We start from the raw sequence: 20,011 nt of genomic DNA, 5'->3' as shown, positions 1-20,011 counted from the left end.
TTTATTTCTAATGGAACACTGTAAAACTAGGGAAAGAACGTAATGTGATGTTAACAACATTTTTGTATAATTATACAACAATAACAACAACTCAGTAAAACACACGATTTTTAAGGGAGTAAAGGGAAATATGTCTAGATCATAATAATTCCATATTTATTTTTGAAAGTTTATTTCGACCTCATTTTACCCACTGCTTTAAATCATGTGATCGATCCCTGTCAACATTCTCAAATCGTCAAGATGGTGGATCGTAAGGCACTACCGCTAGTGATCATGACAGGGTTCTGGGGAGTTGTGGGCATTATACTACCAATAATTGTACATTTCCTAATGCGAGGATCGCCAAACAAAGGGTAATACAAAATTATATTGCCTCTTAAACTAGTAATTCACACATCTAGCTTCCTTCTTGAGGCCTTATGAGGTCTTCCTACTTTGCTTTGAATCATATGATGAGGAATTCCGTTGAATTCAGATATTGACTTGGATTTGATATTTTCACTGTTAACGAAAAAGGTCAATAATTTTGAGAATGTTGGTCTGTTCTTAATTACTACAATTATTATTCAATTATTGAATATTCGAAATTCCTCTAAAAAAACCTGACTTCAATTCCATCTCTCCATGTGGAGAATCGGGCAGGAATGGATAAGCCCTTTCGGTTCTGATCTGTCTGTAGCTTTCATGGCGCGGCTTTACTCCACGATAGAAATCTAAGGTGTTTTCCCTTTACTACATTCCTTCCATGGTTTCCTTTCCTGTGGTTGTCCTTGTTTCTTTCATCGCCGAGATGTCCATGATAAAGCTGTTCTGTCAGCCAATAGCAATTAAGTCTTTCTTGAAAGTTGGATGTTTACCATATCTTGGAGAGTCTCTGGCATGATCCGGTCTTCTCCATACTCCCTGTCTGCCTGTCCTTTTTTGCTCACAGTTGTCCCTAGATAGACAAAAGTGTCAACTTCCTCAATTGCACTTCAATTGCTCATTATCTTCTGACAAAGCCTTGTCTTTTCATGTGGATGTTTGTAGAGGAGAGTTAAACCTGTAATATTTTAACCTCCCCATAGATATGAAGTTGTACAAGTTTTTCCCTCATTCAATTTGAAACTGTCGGGGAGGAGAATGTGGAGGAACATTGGATTAGTGTTAACAGAGCACACATGGATGTAGAGAGTTACTTTAGTATATTCACCAATGAAATCCTTCTTTAATGCCAAAATTATTGATTTTTTAATTCTGAATTTCCTTTTAAGATTCATTTATGAGTTTAAATAATTTGTACAAATGAAAAAGTTTTTTACAAATGTTTTATATATTTTTCAGGATTGTGCAGTTGATGTTAATGATGACAGCTGCTTGTTGCTATCTCTTGTAAGTAGATGTAGTGATAACTTTGTCTGTCATGTGTTATAAAACCATATACTTGATTGAGCTAAAGACCAAAGAAAAATATATTCCTCAAGTTCTATTTTTTAATAGTAAAATTTAAAATCCTTCATAAGCACAGATTTTGTATTACTTCATTATATGTTACGAAATACAAATACATGAGCAATTTAAATATTTTTTGCAGCTGGTTATGTGCGTTCCTTTTCCAATTGAATCCATTGATTGGGCCTCAGCTGGATTCTGGTTTGATAGCGTTTATCCAGGCGGAGTGGGAAAATAATCCAGTAAATCCTAATGTAAGCATCCACAATCACAAAACTCAGACATTTTGTATCATAATGGTCAGTTCTTAGAATAGAAATGACATAGATAAAGTGTATTAAAATGTACTAAAAGCAGCAAGTTGGTCTGTATACATATTACTTAATGTTAAATGCATTTTTTCCTATTTCAGTGATTATTGAGATACAGAAGCATTAGATTAGTGATGATATCCTAGACTGTTGTACATAGACTGTGCAGTCCTCCGATACATCTAGTCACATTCCCGTGGACCGTACAGAACTTACTGTATCAATTGGGTTCTTTTCATTGTATAGGGTGTTTATATTGTTACCAGGCTTTTTGAAGTAAAGATATTTACATTGTATTAAGAATAATTTGAGGTCCTTCAATATTATAATTAAATTACATGTAGTTCTATTTCTTGTAAAAGTTCTCTGTTGGATAAAAACAATGAATGAATGACATATGCAAAATTCAGATTAGTTTGAATTTGAAATTTCATTCTTGATGAATGATTTATTTGTAATAGTGCACTTTTCTTTTGACATGTGTGATTACATTTCACCTTTTCATACAGATCATCATGTGACATTAAGTATGTGCATTGTACATGTATTAGAATTTGAGTTGTAAATAGGTAATGATTTTGAAAACATGTAGTACATGTATTTATACAAACGTATAAACAGAAGAATTGTTTTATATACATGGGTAATATATAAAATTTTGTTGAATAATGAATCAAACCTTTCTGTTATTTGTCACATGTTACCTTGGGTGTAAAGGAAAGAATCCTTGGGGCTGTTTTACAAAAGAACTTATGACTAAGACCAAAAACTTTGATTGTAAAATCTTGCAAAATAAATGATTCTGTCAAAAATTGCTTGCATAAATATATATTTTTCAAATTCTTTTTAAAAAGATTAAAATTATTTTCAAATAAATGTTAAAAAAAATTTATTTGCAGAATTACACTTTAGTCTTAGTCATAAGTTCTTTTGTAAAAACAGGCCCTTGTTTCCTGCATAGGGCTGATAATCCAGGGAGGATCTGTATATTTATGTGCTTTAATTATTGAATTGATAATTGGGGGAGGATGGATTCTGATGAAAATAATGCAGAATTTAAGCAGAAGCATAAATGAGAGAGATTGGCAACTCCACCATTAACAGGTTATTTGCAAAAATATGTGCTGAATCTGGCACTTTTTCTTGAAATAACTCTTAATTGATTTATATTTCTAAACTTTGTTCTATTATGTAACGGTGTGTACAGTCTGATTTAAACCAGCCCCCTTCTCCTTTCACTCATCAGGAGTGAAAGGAGAAGGGGGCTAGTTTTAATCAGACTGGAGTGTGTAGGATTTGTTACATCTTAATTACATAGATTAACAAAAGCAGAAGATGCAAATTAAAAGAGGTCAATAATCAAAATCTTGGAGATATGGTTAACCAGAGGTCTTAGAGGCCTAAGAAACTATTACATTAAAGAAATTACTGGTCATTTTAAACAATTTGTTAGTAGGATTTTGTATCGTTGCATTTAGATTTCTACAAATGCTCCATCTGGACAGACTCGAGGCATTGTGAATAATTCTCTAGTTACTGCATAAAGTACTATTGTATTCAAAATTCATTCTTACCGATAATTTAAAATAAGGTCTGAAATATAATAATTTTGAATTTTATTAGCCTTCTATTTCTTGACAGTGATGAATCTCATTGATATAAATATATTTCTGGGCTGCATTGAAGTCATAAAATCTAAGGAAATTTTAATGCTAGGTCAAAATCCCAAATGTTGGTCTTACTTAAGTTGCCACTTCAGATTTACTGATTATCTTTCTTTAAGTTGAAATATATGTAATTTTGCATTACTAATCATGTCTTCACCTGTTTGAAAAATTATAAAAAAAAAATTTAAACAAAAAATTATTATAGTCGAGATATCTGAACCCAGGCTACTATTCATCTGACACCTAGAAGCATTCAGTGAGCTATATAAAATATATGTAAATTATTGAAATTGGGGAATATAATCAACAGAACCAAAATCTTAATTAAATCCTTAAAAACAATAAAAATCATATACAGGACAAAAACACTGACCCCTAAAAATACCAGAAGTGAGGTCAGGTGCCTAGTACTGGTGAAAGCATTCCACCAAAGAGCTGTAGCTGGTACTGGTCTTGAACAGAGACGCTTAGTTTCAGGATGGTGTATTTTGTGTATTGTAGTCGTTTTTCTATGGACTGTTTAAATACACTCATTAAAATAGTATTTAAAAAAAATTGCCCAAATTAGCATTTTTTGAAGATATCACATTTTTGTACGTCTTTTTAGAAACAGAAATATGATAATCTTTCAAAAATGCTAATTTCAGCAATTTCTGATTTTTCTTTTAATAAGTGTATTTGGACAGACATCGGAAAACGCACAATACACAAAAGACACCATCCTGAAACCAAGCCCCTATGGTTTTTGAATGCAACACAGTAATGAAAATGTGTCTGCTATAATGTGACTCAAAAATAATGTGGCTCACAAATGGAACACAGACACAAATTTGATATTGCCTCTTTATTTTTTTTTATTTATTTTTTATGGTTACAATGATGCTTAAGAGAAAAAAATTAAAGGAATATGATATAAAAAATAATTTACTGAAAAACAACTGAAATGTAGAAAAATAAAATTAAAAAGAAATGTACAAATGTTTATAAAGGAAAAAAATTATCTGAAAATGTACTATTTTCTGAAAAGTGATAGGTTTAATTCATCATCTTATGTTACAAAATAATGTACACTGTAGTCATGTAAATTTGGAATTCCTACTAAAACAATAAATTACTGTGCAAATACTTCAGCTTTAAAGCAAACAAACAAAACTTAAATGGACGGAACTTAAAACTACATGTAATCAAGCTGGGTAAAAAAATGTGTTGCTGCAGATTTGCAAAGGGTGTAAAGAGCCCCATCATCCATTAACAATTATAGAAAATATGGTGTACTTACAGGTGTAAATAATATCACTCTACAAGAGATGCTTTTCACAGATTAATTTTGCTGTGTTTGCAGTAAGACAAAAATGTGAAATTAACTTCGCTGTGAAAGTAACATACAAAATGTACATGTAAACACTTGAGTGTCAAAACAGCTAGAAAATTGTCAAATTTGGACCAGTTGTGAGAGCAAAAATAGATTTTCTTAGAAATTGTGCAAAATAACTAAGAATGAACCATGTAAAATACATGTATAGGTACTGACTAAATTTATATTACAATAGTCATTAATATGTATATGATAAACACGATCTATCTTTAAGTGACCTACATGGACAACCAACTAATATGCTACACTCCTTGTCATAATGTTCAACCATTTTTATACCAATGGACAGAGTCATTATATCAAACTTAATCTAATAATATTGTTCCCTGGATAATGGGTTTTAACAAAAACTTTTGAGGTAATAAATTTCAATTTTTATATTTTAATCTCTTATACATGTATGTCTTACTAATTCAAAAATTTAAGAGAAGTAAAAAATGCAAAAAGTAAAAAAAAAAAACAAAAACAAAAACCAAAAAAAACGCATATAACAAGTTTGATTTTAACAGTTTGTGTAAAGTGAATGAAAAAAATCAAATATTGGATCATAACACCATTATATTAATTTACATGATACATTTACATGTAATGTGTAAATAGAAATATTTCAGAAATTATAAAACTTATCACTTAAACATAACAAATAGATTATAGATGTATTGTCATATTAATTTATAAATGGGTCACAGAATTAATACATGTAACCTCTCTTGTTCAGAAATAGTAGTTCCTAAAACTTAAAACCCTCATCCAGGTAATAAAAACTAAAACATTCTACTATTGGGAAGAAAAAAGAATTGAAAATAAAAATAATAAATCAATAATTGATGCACTAGTAACTTCCAACTGAATAAAAATGTATGGACTGAGTAAACATAAGGTTTATCTATAACAGCTGAGCAACAAAAAATAAAGAATTTAAATGACCTAGACAATTGTTTTAATTTCACAGAAGATCTTCATCATCATCATTTTGAATCCATCCCTCTGTGGGTTCGGGGACAACTGCTGACCGACCCTGCTTTTTCTTCTTTCCCTTTCTGACATTACCCCCTGAGGAAGATGGACGACCTTGACTGGGCTGAAGGTCATCAACACCATATATATCTCCTGCAAACATTTATAATAATTTTTATTCAACTATATTTTTTTTAAAAACCTGTACTTTACTTTTGTAAACTGTGCAAATTCTGTATTCCTTATCATTAAAAAAAATCACATCCATTATTAGTCAAGAGGATACATGATCCCTATGAATGTTGTGGTTATTTATGTTGTGCAAAGTTTCTTGAGCATTAAAAAGAGAATACAATTTATGTATTTAAAATAAATTTACTTCACATAATGGTGTCAAACTATAAAAAAAAAAGAATTAAAAAAGGAATCCACCAATTCACTGTTTGATCTGTTTCAAGGGACTAAACTCTTAACAAAATCATGCAACTTAATTCCTTATGGAGGGTTATAGTTACTCACGTGATGCTAGGAAGTCTTCATCCACCCCATAATTCATGTCCGTCTTGGCCCTCTCTAATCCCTGCCTCAGCTCTTTACCCAGCTTCTTAGCAGCTCTGTCATTCCCTCCAGTATCTGTTTGTAACAGGATATATTTTAATCTTAAAATATTGAAGGATACTATACCTAATGGGCTATATAGGACTGGGAAAAGTTGACCCAACTGAATGAATGTTTTTCTGCCATTTCAAAGTTCATCCAAAGTTATTTTCTTACATAAAAAGCATATTCTCTAAGAAAAATCTTGGTGAAAAATGAACAGAAAATGAAAATTGAACTGCCTATGGTACTTGAGGGCTGTACATAGAAATCATTATCAAGCAAAAAAGTCAAATTACCTTGAACTGCAGATTTTATGGTACTTTCAATTTCAGAATGAGACATGCCACTTGCTGCTGTTAACTGTGTCAGTAATTCCCGTTTCTGGTTCTGTAATGAAATAGAATTCCAACTAAATTCTTTCCAATGCTTATGATATAATTCTCCTTTAAAGCATCATTTTTCCTCTTTTGAGAGATATATTAACACAGACAGCTCTGTTGACAAGGAATTGAGTTTTGAATAAACTTTCAGTAGTACCTGTGACTTGATTCTACTGACAGTAATTAAGTTGAGTTTACCTCAAGTTCTGTCTGTAACTCGAGCTCCAGTTGTTGGTTGAGTTCCTCCTTGCTTCTCTCTAATTCCAGCTTCATCTCACTCTCAAGTTCTTCTCTCTGTTTCTTATGGCGCTGCTCCATAAATGCCGTGTTCAGAATATTACTAGCTTTACTGTGAAACAAAATCAAGAATAGTATGTATACAGTTCTATATCATGATTGGTGAATTAACATAAAATTTAAATTTTCAAATACTTTTTCCTAAAAACTGGAATACCCCCTGACAATACTGTTTATAGAAGAGAAAGGAAATTTTACTAACAATAGGCCCATGGGCCACATTGCTCACCCGAGCATTTTTGGCTAGAGAAAAGCAAAATCAGTTTACTTAATAGTATTGAAAAATTTAAACATATATGTGGTCCCACTGTACCCCCTCCCTTGGGGGGATTATTTGAACAAACTCAAATCTACACTAAATGAGGATAACTGATATTTATAAGACTAATATAATGGCTTCAGAAGACTTTTAAAGATTTTTCCCTATATTCTTATATGTAAAACTTTGATTGCTTATTGTGGCCTCACTGTAGCCCTTGGGGTCATGATTTGAACAAACTTGAATTTACTCTATATAATAAAGCCTTCACTTATAATACATCTCTCTCTTCTGGCCCAGTGGTTCTGTTCTGTAGAAGAAGATTTTTAAAACATGTCTTTAGATTTCCACTTATTCTTAATTATCTCCCCTTGAAAGAGGGTGTAGCTCTTCATTTGAACAGACTTGAGTTCCCTTCCCCCAAGGATGCTTTGTGGCAATTTTGGTTGAAAATGGTCCTGTGGTTCTTGAGATGAAGTTGAAAATGTGAAAAATTTACAGACAACAACATGCCAGACAACAAGCAGCTGACAACAGATGGACAACAGACACCCTTAGATCAGAAAAGCTAACGTGAGTCTTTGGCTCTGACAAGTGAACTAAAAAATGGAACCCCCTATTGACAATACTGTTTTAAAGAAGGTACATTTTCCATAAAACTGGAACACCCTGACAATACTGTTTCATAGAATAGGAAGGAACTTTGAGATGAGCCTACCCTGCCCCACGTCTTCTAATTGAAGAATTTCTGTTGAAATCCTGTTCATCCTCTATCTGCTCTCTTAGTTCCCTGGAAACATCATCATTAAATAACTTTAAACTACTTTGCATGTAAATAATCTACACGTACATGTATCTACTAGATTAGTATAGATTTTTTAAAACCATTATATTTTCCAACAGTATGGCATATTTTAGGAATTTCAGTTTCAAATTTCCATATTTAATCCTTCTTTTGTGTAGTATTCTAGGACTAGAAAGCTCATTTTGATGCATATACAAGTATATATGCTATGACAATAAATACATGTATCAAATATCATTGAGGCAATGTTTTAACTGAAAACAAAAACAATATAGCATTCATTTAAGTATAATTATTTGTTAGTTCCACAAAGAAAAGACTTGACTAACAAGATTTCCTCTAATGGAGACTTACATTTCCTTCTGATGTTTCTTCGCCATGATTTTTTCCTTGATGAGGTTTTCCTGATGTTCCCGGGCTCGCTGTAGCTGATCGTTTAATTGATCTACCTGAGATGAGTGTTGTTGTATTATAACATCAACTCCAGACAAACGACTTCCCTCTCGTGTCAATTTGTTCTCCAGTTGCTCCTGCCAAATATCAGATTCACATGTTTCGGTTTACCCTTCTTATTTTTCTCATGATGTGCAAAATAATTAAATCAACAATGTATTGAACAAAATATACAATCATGTGAACTCCAATGTCTTAACACCTGTATGTCGAATAAGAAGGATAAATGCAATCCATATAAAAATGAATCAATCATATATGGCCCTGACTTTTTTATGAATTCTAGTTGAAGCTTTAACATCTTGAACCCTTAGCTATTTGTTACCTTAATTTTTTTAATTAGTCCTAGTCTTAGTTTTAGATACTGAGGTAAATTGTCTATAATTCCATTATAATCAGGTATCAGGTAAATTACCTGTAGATTTTGTAAAGTTGCATCCTGCTTGCTGAGTATTGCTTGTCTTCGTGCTGCTCCTACTTCTAATCGTCCAATCAGCTGTCCTAGTCGTTTCTCTTGTTCGTGTAGTGCCTCCTGAGTCTCGGCAGCCATTCTCCGCCTGAGGGCCGCCAGAGCTGCATTTCTCTCCTCCTCAAGTCTCTTCTCCTCTAATTGTAGCTCAGCATTCTGGTAACATAATTTACATTAAAAGTACTGGAAGGACTGCTACATGTAACATGATTCATACACTATAAGATAGGGGCTGTAACACATAACTGTTATTATACTGACATTCAGTTTGGAGTTGCTAACCCAAAAGGATACATCAACTATACCATGGATAATTGTCGACTTATAATTCTAAGACTCCATTTCAATATACACAAGTACTGAGTTAGTTTTCTTCAGATATCATTAATTGTTTTCAATCAATATTGATGGAAAGTATGGATATACTGTGGTTTCATTAATTTTCAGTGGGATCAAATTTTGTCATTTTGGCAAAAAGTACAATTTCGATGATGTAAAACTCATAAACACCTATAGCTAAATTAATCTATTCATTTATTAATAAAATTTGCGGTTCATTGATCACATAACTTTCTGGTCTAGCTGACTCAACCTAGTGAAAATGACAAAAATTGGAGTTGAATAAAAAAAGATGAAACCACAGTAAAAAGTACTAAGGACAGTTGTCCAGATTTTTCCTCTCACCAGTTGCTGTTGTAATTTCTCCCTCTCCTCTCTGTTCGCCTTGGCTTTGTTCATCAGAGTTTCTTCCTTTTTACGTCGGACCTCCGCCATTCTGGCTCGACGCTCCGCCAACTTATTCTCCAGGCTGCAAATATACAGAGATTGGTAAGATTGACACAACTAATGCAAATCAAAATCATACCTGTACCTATTGATACAGTTAACGGTAGATTATTTTATGAATTTTTTAAAACAGGCATACATGTATACTTTTATTTCCAGGAAAAGAGTTATAGCAGACCTCCAGGGAGAATGAAATCTACTTCATTATACATGTACAAGTATCTTGCTTCCCTATATATACAGTTTAAATTTCATGACTGTGCAATACTTGGTGATAAAATTTTACTTTATCATGTGCATGAATTCATTATGTGTGTGTGTTTTCACTGTAAACACTGATTCACTATTTATGTTAAGACAAGTCATAATTTTATACATTTGAACTTTGATATCTTGAATGTCAGTAAGTTGAATACCATGGATATGTCAAAGTGATTTGAAAGTCTCTAAAACTTTTTCCTACTATATTTTAACCTCAATATCTTCAACCCGAGGATATATCTCGAAGTTTTTTTTCTCAGTCCCATCAAATTCAAGATAACAAGGTTTTACTGTAAACATATTATCTCTTCTTAATTACAGAACTTGGGAACAGTTACCTTTTCTGTTGCTTGAGACGACTAACTTGTAGTTGGTTGTTGATGACCTGCAAGTTATGCTCATGTTCTCTTAAAATCTTCTCCTTGGCCCTAAAAATATGAATATACCACAATAAACCACAGAAATAACTTAAATGCAATAATTTAAAAACATTTTCACACTGTGAGAAGTGTCTAATTCTGCATACTCTTCAGTGAGCTCCAGACTAGTGGTCAGGACTTTGTTGACTGTCGATGTCTGCTGGACGATGAGAGCTTCCTGTTCCTGTTGTTGTGTTTCCTCTTCTTCCTCCAGTTTCTGTAAATTAAGATAGAAATTAGGTCACAAAAATGACTTCAGGACTCCCATGCCCTTTTTTTTTTTTTTTTTTAACAAAAATCTGGATCCATCCCTGTTTTAAATTACCTCTTCTTACGATAATCATATTTTAGAGCCTTTCAAGCTGCGTTTTTTCATTCACTAATTCAAGTACACACTAATATGTGATTAAAAGAAATACATGTACATGTATATGTTAATTATTTAGGACTTGAGTGTGGTACCAGAAATTTACGATTTTAATAATCAGTTGAAAAGAAAGACTGTGTTAAATTTTTAGTACAATAATTTATGTATTTTTACAGTATATCTTACATAGTCTTTTCAAATGAAATAAAGATTGTAACTATCCTAAATGTGCTAAAAATACATTCATAAAGAGGAAAGCTCCGATTTTAGTTTTAGTCTAGCTCACTTACAGCCATTCTTTCATTCAGTCTTTCCCTGAGTCTGGCTGCAAACTTGTTCCTTTCCTCTAGTCTGTCCTCTGCAATATTAGAAAAAAAATCATATTGCTTAAGAGCTCAACATTAGATAAAATACAATGTAATAGTCATGTCATTGTTGTAAAACAAGTGATAATTATTTATAAGTTATAAGGTCTTCATGATATCTCTATTTTATCACTGGAAAAACAATGCTAAGAGCTGCCTAAAATAAATCTTTGTACCTGCAAACATCTTTGTAGCAAGATTCATACATTTTCCAAAGCTCAACAAAAGTTCATACGACACTGTGAGATTTATTCTAAAACTTATCAAAAACCTAAGGATCACAACATTCAAACTGATATCAAAAAGTAATAAATCTCTTTAAAGGGACACAACTCTAACAAAGTCACACAATTTAACTACTGTAAATCAATCAGAATTAACCAGTCTTGTCTAAGACAATGCTTTGCCCATCCAAAATTACATGTATATGTATGACATTCAAAAGGGTTTATGTACATGGAGGCTTTGAAGTGTGGGAGGGGGTTTCATAAGCACCAGTGATAATCGTAGACAGAATGTTCAACTCCTCCTTTCTTTACATTTCTGAATACTTAAAAACCCAACATTCCATTTAATTTTATAATTCAATTTCAATTACAAGTAAAGCAAAATTATAACGGTAGATCTTAAATTCTGACCTTCATACTGTTGCATTCTCTTCTTATGTGCCTTGATCAGTCTATCGACATCAAACTTGTTGTCATTTCCTACAACCTCTGTAATGGTGGACACCATCTTGTCATTGAAATTCTCTATTTCTTTCTGCTTCACTTCTGCTTCTTCCTGTAAATCATATCAGATGACCATCAGAAATTTTTCTGTTGTTTTCAACTTCATCAAGTTGTCTTATTTATCTATTCACTTAATAATAATATCAAGTTATCTATTGCCTCATATGCTATAATATGTCAAGATATCTAGTGAGTTAAAAGTATCCAATGACTTACAAGAGTCAAATTATCCAATGACTTACAAGAGTCAAATTATTTAATGACTTACAAGACTTAAATTTTCCAATGGCTTACAAGAGTCAAGTCATATATTTAAATTATTTGCTAACACTTACAGTTCTGACTTTGTCCAGGGCTTTTAATTCTTCTTGATCCAGTTGTAATTCCTTCTGATCCATTTCCTGTAGATGTTTTTCCTTCAGCTCTAAATAGTCCTATCATAGAAAGGAGAGACAAGTTAAATAAAGTAGACTAAAAGTCAACCTCTCTAAGTAAATAAAATATACTACTGTGACTTGACCAGTTTTCATGGGGTTTAATTTTCATTGTATTTGTGGTATGGAGAGACCGATGAATTCATGTCCTCCACCAAATGAAAACAACTTGACACATCTTTAGCCATGAAATAAAATCTTCATGTTCCAATGTTTTTTCTCAAAAAAAAAATATAACCACAAAAAAATAAGTGATTTTACAGTATACAACCAATTATTTTCTACTCAGTTTAAACTTACATCCACCAAGCCTTTAGTGTCTGTGGATTTATCCATGTTCTTTAGGAGGAGCTGTTCCTCTTTTTCCTGTTCTGCAGAGAGTTTCTGTAGCTCCCGTCGACGACGCTTGGCAAGTTTTTCCTCAAGAGTCAACTGCTGCCTCTGACTTTCTAAATAAAGATTTTTCAGAGGTAAACAAATATTTTCAATGAAGTATATATCTTTACAGCTTTAAGCAGCTTTTTTCAGAAAACAGTTCAAATCAGAGATACAGTTTTCGGTGTCTTTTCTTTTACATCAAAAATGGGAATCAAGGTTCTTATTAGCAGTGTAGAGTCAATACTCAATATCAAATGACTTAAAACACAGAAAGGTCTCTAATTTTAAAATTTTGTGAAGCAGCTGAAATCTTACCCAGTCTTACAATAATTTGTTTTTTTGTTTGCATGTTAAAATCTTATAAAGTCTTCGGTATTTATAAACTTAAGATCTTGCTAAGATCTCAACGTTTGGTCAACTGAGTGAGATTTCAAAAATGTTTCTGGCTTTAGTCAAATGGATAAGATCTTACCAAAGTCTCTGGCTTTGGTAACCTATTAATATTTACTCAGTTCTATGGATGCTCACTTTTGTCAAGCAACTGTAACCTTAATTACCAACGTGTCTGATTTTGTAACCACTTTGAGACTATAGGTCTCTTGCTTTTATCATTCAGTTACGACCTCATTGGGTCAGTCAGCTAAGATTTTGCCACTCTTTTTTTAAGCCAGTAAGATCTAAGTAAAATCTATTTTGTCAGCTGGTTCATATCTTACCAAGGTCTCTGGCTTTAGTAAGCCGGTTAAGATCCTGCAAGTACTCATTCAGAATCTGGTTTTTCTTCTTTTCCTGAAGTTTTCCGTCCTGTACCAGCTGTTTTAGAACGTCCTCATGACTTTCCACATTTTCAGTGACAACATCACTGTCCTGTTGATCCTGGAGTTTTCTCATGGCTATAATCTGTCTCCGCTTGGCCAACCTCTCCTCAAGAGCCTGGGTTAAAAAAAAGATATTTTACTACATTGCAGTAAATGACAACATTTCAGTCAGTCAATCTTAAGCCTCTGTCTGATTTTGCTACTTGCATGCATAGAATGATAGTTTTTCAGTTTTAGCCTTTTTCTGATTTTGAACTGTGCGAAGATTCAAGTGTGCAGAATTTCCATTTTTACCCTTTGCTGTCGTGACAACTGTAGAGCCTGTTTTCTGTCTACTTCAGACATTTCTGACAATAACTTCTCCATCAGGGCATCAATCTAATAATAATGAAATTTAAAAAAAAAATCAATAGGGTTCTATCAACTGCTGTATACAAATGATCACAATATACTATAGGCAAACCTGAGTATTGCAAACATGGGGGATGGGGGATTTAAAAATGTCACAGTTAATAATTAATGTGCTGATACAAAGTACATACCTCCTTCTCAGAAAGGTCGGTCTGTTTATTTATCTCCTTCCTTATAAAGTCTCTCTCATCTTCGTGAAGACGCGCCTGTGCAAAATAATTAAATAAAAATAACAAAGCAAAAATAAAAAATACTCAATAAGAAATATCATAAAATCTAAAAGCAGTAAGATTTGGGGTTTCTTCAACTTAGAAAAGTACTCTGATTTATCTTGGGGTTTTACAATTTTCAAGCAGTCATCTCTCTTTTGTTATGTAAGTGCCCCAATGAATGATGTTTATATATTTTAATTACCAGTTTTTGATTAGTTTTGGCATCAAGTCTTTCTAGTTCATCTTCCATCATAGATGTGTCCTTGTCTTTGGCGTGACTTTGTCTGATAACCTGAAATGCAAATAAGAATTCTTATAGTGTGGGGTCTATAACTTATTCTTCTGCAAATGAAATTTTCATTCAAGTGAATACAAGTTTTTAGGAGAATTTTCTGAGAACTGAGGTTTTGCAGTTATGTTTACATGTACCTGCTATGTTTTACAAGCCATGTATATGGCAAATACCTATTACACAAGAGAATGGGAAGAACACCATTCTTCCATTATAAGCACAGAGCCTTTAATAATTTACAGTTCTTTACATGAAAGTTTTAGGCAATACATGTACATCTTTACATGTGCACTAGATTTCCTTTTTTTTCAAATCAATTTTGCATTCCAAGAAAGTTACATTGTTTAATGAAGTAAAGTAAAGACATATGATCATAATTTTTTGGCCTCATTCACAGTTTTGCAAAACGGTTCCCAGTACAAAAAGTGTATCCTAGTCAAACTATTTTTTCTTCAATAGGAAAACTGAGACAATACTATTCTTTCTAAAGATCTGAAACATACAGTCCAATAAAACAAACAGCCCCCACCTGTTCCTCTTCCCTCCTTTCATCCTCCAGCATCTTCCTCTTGTTCAGTAGATCTTCCTTCACATTCCTCTCTACGATTGACCGGGCAGGATCCCCCACCTTCAACTTCTTTAGTTGTTTTTTAACCATATTGAACAAAACCTATGGAATATATTAAAATATCATTTACCACAAGGTCTACCTGCATTTATATTTTTCAAAAAACACACTAGATGTTCATGATCAACAAATCTTTTTTCATTGAAACAATATGATTAAAATAAGAACTGATAAGAAAACAATACCAGTAGTTTTTTATGTTTGTATTATTTATATATCACTTTTTAAAAACAGGATATTTTATCAGAACCAAAGCAAAAATTGCAATGACTGTGATAAAAATGTCTATTGTAATTAGGACCATATATGATGCATACTTAAACGACGCTTAATTCTATCTTGAATTCATGTAATTGCCGGGATAGTTAACATGGACTTTATCGTTAAAATCTATATTTCTACGTGCCTGGTCTTTTGCAGCCTGTAAAGCTCTCATCAAGGCATCAACTTTCTTTAGATCTTGTTTGGTCATCTCATTTTCAGCATCCTCACTGTAAATAAAATGAAACCAACAACATAAACAACACGAAAAATTACAGCATCACCTTAAATTACACACCTGAAAAAGACAAAAATTAATATCAACTCTGTTATTTTCTATCCTGTGGAAATCAGTATCTGGTCAAATTTTCCCAGATCTAGAAGAACAAAATAAAAATACTATAAAAGCCTTCAAGTTGCAACATTCTCTCTCACCTGTGAAAGTTTGTCATGATTTTGCCTAATCCTTCAGCCCCGTGGAGTGTCTCTGTGGTCAGTAATGGTCCACCCTCCCCCTCTTCATCAGATCCCTCCTCTATCTCTCTCCTCGTCAATTTCTTCACCTTTCTTTCAGTCTTGCCAGACTGTCCCCTACCCTTAACTTTGTCTCCTGTATATTTTGCTTGGACAACATGGGTTGGTGTTTGGTTCTTCTCTAATTCTTTCAGCATAGCCTCCTCATCTTCTTGTCTCTGTTATAAACATTGGAATAAAATAAAATTATATACACCCTTTTTCTTGTAATTAATGGTCTCACAATGCAAATACAAGATCATTTTCTTTTTTTTTTAATCTTTGTTTTATTTAATTTGCATTTATTTGTATATTTAACATGACAATTTGTTTAATTTTCTTCCCCCAACTCTATGCATTGATTTAAAACAAAACCTGGAATATTTTTTTCAAATAATGAATGTAACATTTCTATTCTTCACAGGATCATTTCATAATCACAATAATATTTAAACATTCTCAATGATCAAGTTTTTTTTCGGCCATATTACCACTAAAAACACATCACAACAAACATTATGTCTCTGACTGAATTTAATATTGAGTAAAATAGAACGTATATTTCTGAAGAAAAGATAACAAAAGAAAATAATTTATTATAATAAATCACATTTTAAAAAAAATTGTACATTTTCATTTATTTCTGCATGATAATAATAAAAGTAAAAGTGCATAGATCTGTTAATGCACATCATTTTAGATTGGATATAGACATTTTTTATTCAATGATTCACAGCACAAAATGAACAGAGAGACAAGCAAACTTTTACTTTTTTCTTCTCCAGATCCTTCAGGCAAAATGGGACACATATTGCTGTGAGCAGAGCACCCAAAAATAAACCCAGGAAAAAGGCACCAGCCATCCAGCTAGAATCCACAGAGAACTGATCCTGTACTAGGTTAACTACGGCTGGAACACACACATCAGATGGAGAATAGTAAAAGTAATTCCCCGAGGAAGCCATGATCACTTTTTTCTCTCTTTTTTCTCTTTAATTAATTGACATCTGAAATGAAATAGTTCCCCTTGTGAAACGTATCATATTCACAGGCACTTGTTTCGGTAATAAATTTTTAACCCATAGTATAATAATAACACAAGGTATCTAACTCCGAATTACACGGAGTACCCCCCTCCCCCGGAATCGCACTCATTTACACTTTCAGAGGAAATACACTGACAAACTGTTTATACCTATGTTTTCTATGGTAATTTATCTACACAACCATATATGGCATGCTTGTCTTTATTTTCTTTAGTCTCTGTAAACAGCGTCAAACTCTGCTCGCCGTATGGAAAAGTCGAATTCAACCATGAAATGGTATATGTGCTAATCCCGCACAGAGAACAGAATTAAAAAATGAGTGGGTTTAAAAATTCAATTCCAGTGTTTAAATATTGCATGAGTAAATAGAACTTGTATACGTCTGATTTTCCCTGAAAACATTACGATGTTTATCCGATGTAATTTTACAAACAGATTTTTAGCCAATCAAAATCATTGTGCGGGATTAGCACATACCATTTCATGGTTGAATTCGACTTTTCCACTTGACGAGCAGAGTTTTGACGCTGTTTACGGAGACTAAAAAAATAAAGACAAGCATGCCATATATGGTTGTGTAGATAAATCATCGTAGAAAACATAGGTATAAACAGTTTGTCAGTGTATTTCCTCTGAAAGTGTAAATGAGTGCGATTCTGGGGGAGGGGGGTACTCCGTGTAATTCGGAGTTAGATACCTTGTGTTATTATTATACTATGGGTTAATTAAAAATTTATTACCGAAACAAGTGCCTGTGATCATATTAGATAAAATGTTCTATCGTTAAAATTTACTCCAAGAACTAAAACCTAAATATTTTTTAAATTACAAATTCAGAGACATCTTACCTTTTACTACACCAATTCTTTAGATTTTACGGTGCTATATATTGTATTGACACGTTCAGCGTTTAAAATTAGACGCCATTTGTAAATAATGTGTTGCGATGTCCGGAGAGAGAATAAAATCAAAAAATGACGTACGGAACTCTTGATTACTGTACATCCGTTTACAATGAAAAGTTGCGCGTATGTATTTTCAGTCGATGTTTTAATATTAGAGGCTAAGGGTATTTTCACAAAGTATGTAAAGCATGATTTATCAGAAAAAAGTATTCTTAAGAATTTCAGAAAAAGCAGCGTAAATCTATGAATGATTCCGGTTAGTGTTTGAACCGAGTAGATTTGATTATTATGCACACTTTATTTACTTCCGTTGCTATTCTAAACATGATCGCACCTGCCTGATCAGCAAGAAAATTGAATGATGGACAAGCTACTGTGATTTAAAAACATTGACAGGTATCGGTATTGCTTAGAAAAGTCTATTTGTTTTGTTCAGCACGTTTTGTTTTTGGTTATTGGTATATAATTAAAAAAAATATTTCTTATACCTGGATTAAACCCCTGTATTTCCAACTTACTTTATACTGTTATACACGCATGGCATAGAAAAACAAGACTTTTAACAAATATTTCACAGGTACAGTGGAGTCGCCAATTCCGGGTCGTCTCCTATTCCGGGTCACTCGTGTGTATTTTATGCCATATTGTTAAAATTAAAGCGCAAAAAACTTAATAAATACACTGGTCTTGAAGAATTGGTCTTTCTGTCTGTTATCAATAGCAAAATTTTGAAAATCAACTTTAAGAGAGCATCCGAGAAACGAAATTATGAAACACGCGTATTGAAGACATGGATGTTTGTGCTTCCTTGACAGGCTACTTTCGTTTTTGTTCGCTGCAGCATGGCTGATATAAAAGTTCTAAATAAATAATAATAGCTTGAAAGTATGGTACATACATTCAGATTTAACTCAGAAATCGATCATAATGACAATTTCTCAAATAAAATTACACTGATTAATAAATCAAACTGTAGCAGTTTCTCCAATTGCGGTTCATGTAATCTCATGGCATATGGAACATGTCGAAACTCAATGTACAAAACCTAGTGGCAACCGCGTGTATTTACCCTGATTTTTAAAAGTATTCTACCTGTGAAATATGTGTATAAAAAATAAAATTGAGTTTACCTTGCAAATACATTTTTTTTTTAAATTTTAATCACAAAATAATTATTTTTATTCTGAATCCTCATTGTTATCTGAGGCTGTATTTAACGTCCAGAAAAATCAATCATTTTTCTGTAATTTTCCTGTAACATGTGAGAGATTACAGCTGATACCACTAGACAACCGGTTCCAAGTCCCTCCCATACACACCCTCACCCCACGCCTGCCGCACAAAATGAAGAGTTGTTGGATGGGATAGTAATTAAATCCTTGTAAATTACACATTTTACGAAATAAAAGATTTTTAATTCTGAACTCTCTGAAATAATAAATAAAAAATACTGAATATTCCAGAGGACACGGAGATTAAACCATATTCTCAGTTCTTTTTCATATTAATTCTAACAGATCCATTTATGATATAGTCATTTTTTATTATTATTGATTTTTTTATTGCATATTGCAATTCGTTTTTTTTTTTTTAATAATTGAAACTGTTATTTTCTGTGATTGTTTATGAATTTTCTTAGCTGCATGAATTCTTTTCATGCTTCAACATCATAAAAATCGTGTTCCCAAACGATCCCTTCATATTACAAGACCATGAAGTCACATGACCCGGAAATGGAGAAATTGATTCATAAGTGGGGAAACTAGGCCTTGTTGAAATACGCCCGTAAATATTGTTCCCGTTTACCTATTTTGAAAATAAAAAGTCTCTTGGATGATTCACTATTTGTACTTTTAATGCATATGTTGCATAAAATATAAATCGAACAACTTTGCAAAATATCAACCAGACAGCCTGACGTGACCCGTAATTGGCGACTTCACTGTAGATCTTTCATCAAGGCAAAGTCAAACACGAAAATGTAAGGAAAAAAAATCTCATGAATGTATAGCAAATTAGGTAACTTTGGGAAGAAAAAAAACAGACTTTTGAATTAATGCATAAGTATACTCTGCTTAGGAATTTTTGTACTTAGGGCTCACAGTGTGAGCAGCACTTTGAGCTCACTTTAAATTTAAATGTTTAAACAGATAAATGAAGGATTTATAAGTAACCTT

At 32.6% G+C, this 20,011-nt stretch overlaps 2 protein-coding genes across 2 annotated transcripts; one reads left to right on the top strand and one right to left on the bottom strand.

The window, feature by feature from the left end:
• Window positions 1-197: 197 nt before the first annotated feature.
• On the top strand, window positions 198-2,423 carry LOC133189088 (V-type proton ATPase subunit e 2-like). Its single transcript, XM_061324519.1, has 4 exons — window positions 198-356; window positions 1,327-1,374; window positions 1,577-1,688; window positions 1,847-2,423. The coding sequence occupies exons 1-4, from the start codon at window positions 244-246 to the stop codon at window positions 1,847-1,849; spliced, it is 276 nt and encodes a 91-aa protein (XP_061180503.1). The 5' UTR covers window positions 198-243; the 3' UTR covers window positions 1,850-2,423.
• Window positions 2,424-5,635: 3,212 nt separating this feature from the next.
• On the bottom strand, window positions 5,636-17,856 carry LOC133189087 (trichohyalin-like). Its single transcript, XM_061324518.1, has 23 exons — window positions 17,778-17,856; window positions 16,654-16,890; window positions 15,806-16,062; window positions 15,516-15,600; window positions 15,011-15,151; window positions 14,392-14,481; window positions 14,109-14,183; window positions 13,861-13,944; window positions 13,465-13,681; window positions 12,671-12,819; window positions 12,272-12,370; window positions 11,844-11,988; window positions 11,131-11,198; window positions 10,581-10,690; window positions 10,393-10,482; window positions 9,692-9,815; window positions 8,954-9,163; window positions 8,440-8,615; window positions 7,999-8,070; window positions 6,923-7,073; window positions 6,641-6,731; window positions 6,264-6,377; window positions 5,636-5,897 (listed from the first exon to the last, which is right to left on the bottom strand). The coding sequence occupies exons 2-23, from the start codon at window positions 16,846-16,848 to the stop codon at window positions 5,734-5,736; spliced, it is 2,907 nt and encodes a 968-aa protein (XP_061180502.1). The 5' UTR covers window positions 16,849-16,890; window positions 17,778-17,856; the 3' UTR covers window positions 5,636-5,733.
• Window positions 17,857-20,011: the final 2,155 nt, after the last annotated feature.

The sequence above is a fragment of the Saccostrea echinata genome, unplaced genomic scaffold, assembly GCF_033153115.1.
Source record: "Saccostrea echinata isolate AGI-Se365-2 ecotype Australia unplaced genomic scaffold, CSIRO_AGI_Sech_v1 ptg000016l, whole genome shotgun sequence".
In the NCBI taxonomy this organism is placed as follows: domain Eukaryota; kingdom Metazoa; phylum Mollusca; class Bivalvia; order Ostreida; family Ostreidae; genus Saccostrea; species Saccostrea echinata.
Note: the sequence above shows the minus strand (reverse complement) of the source record. Positions and strands in the feature narration are given on the sequence as shown.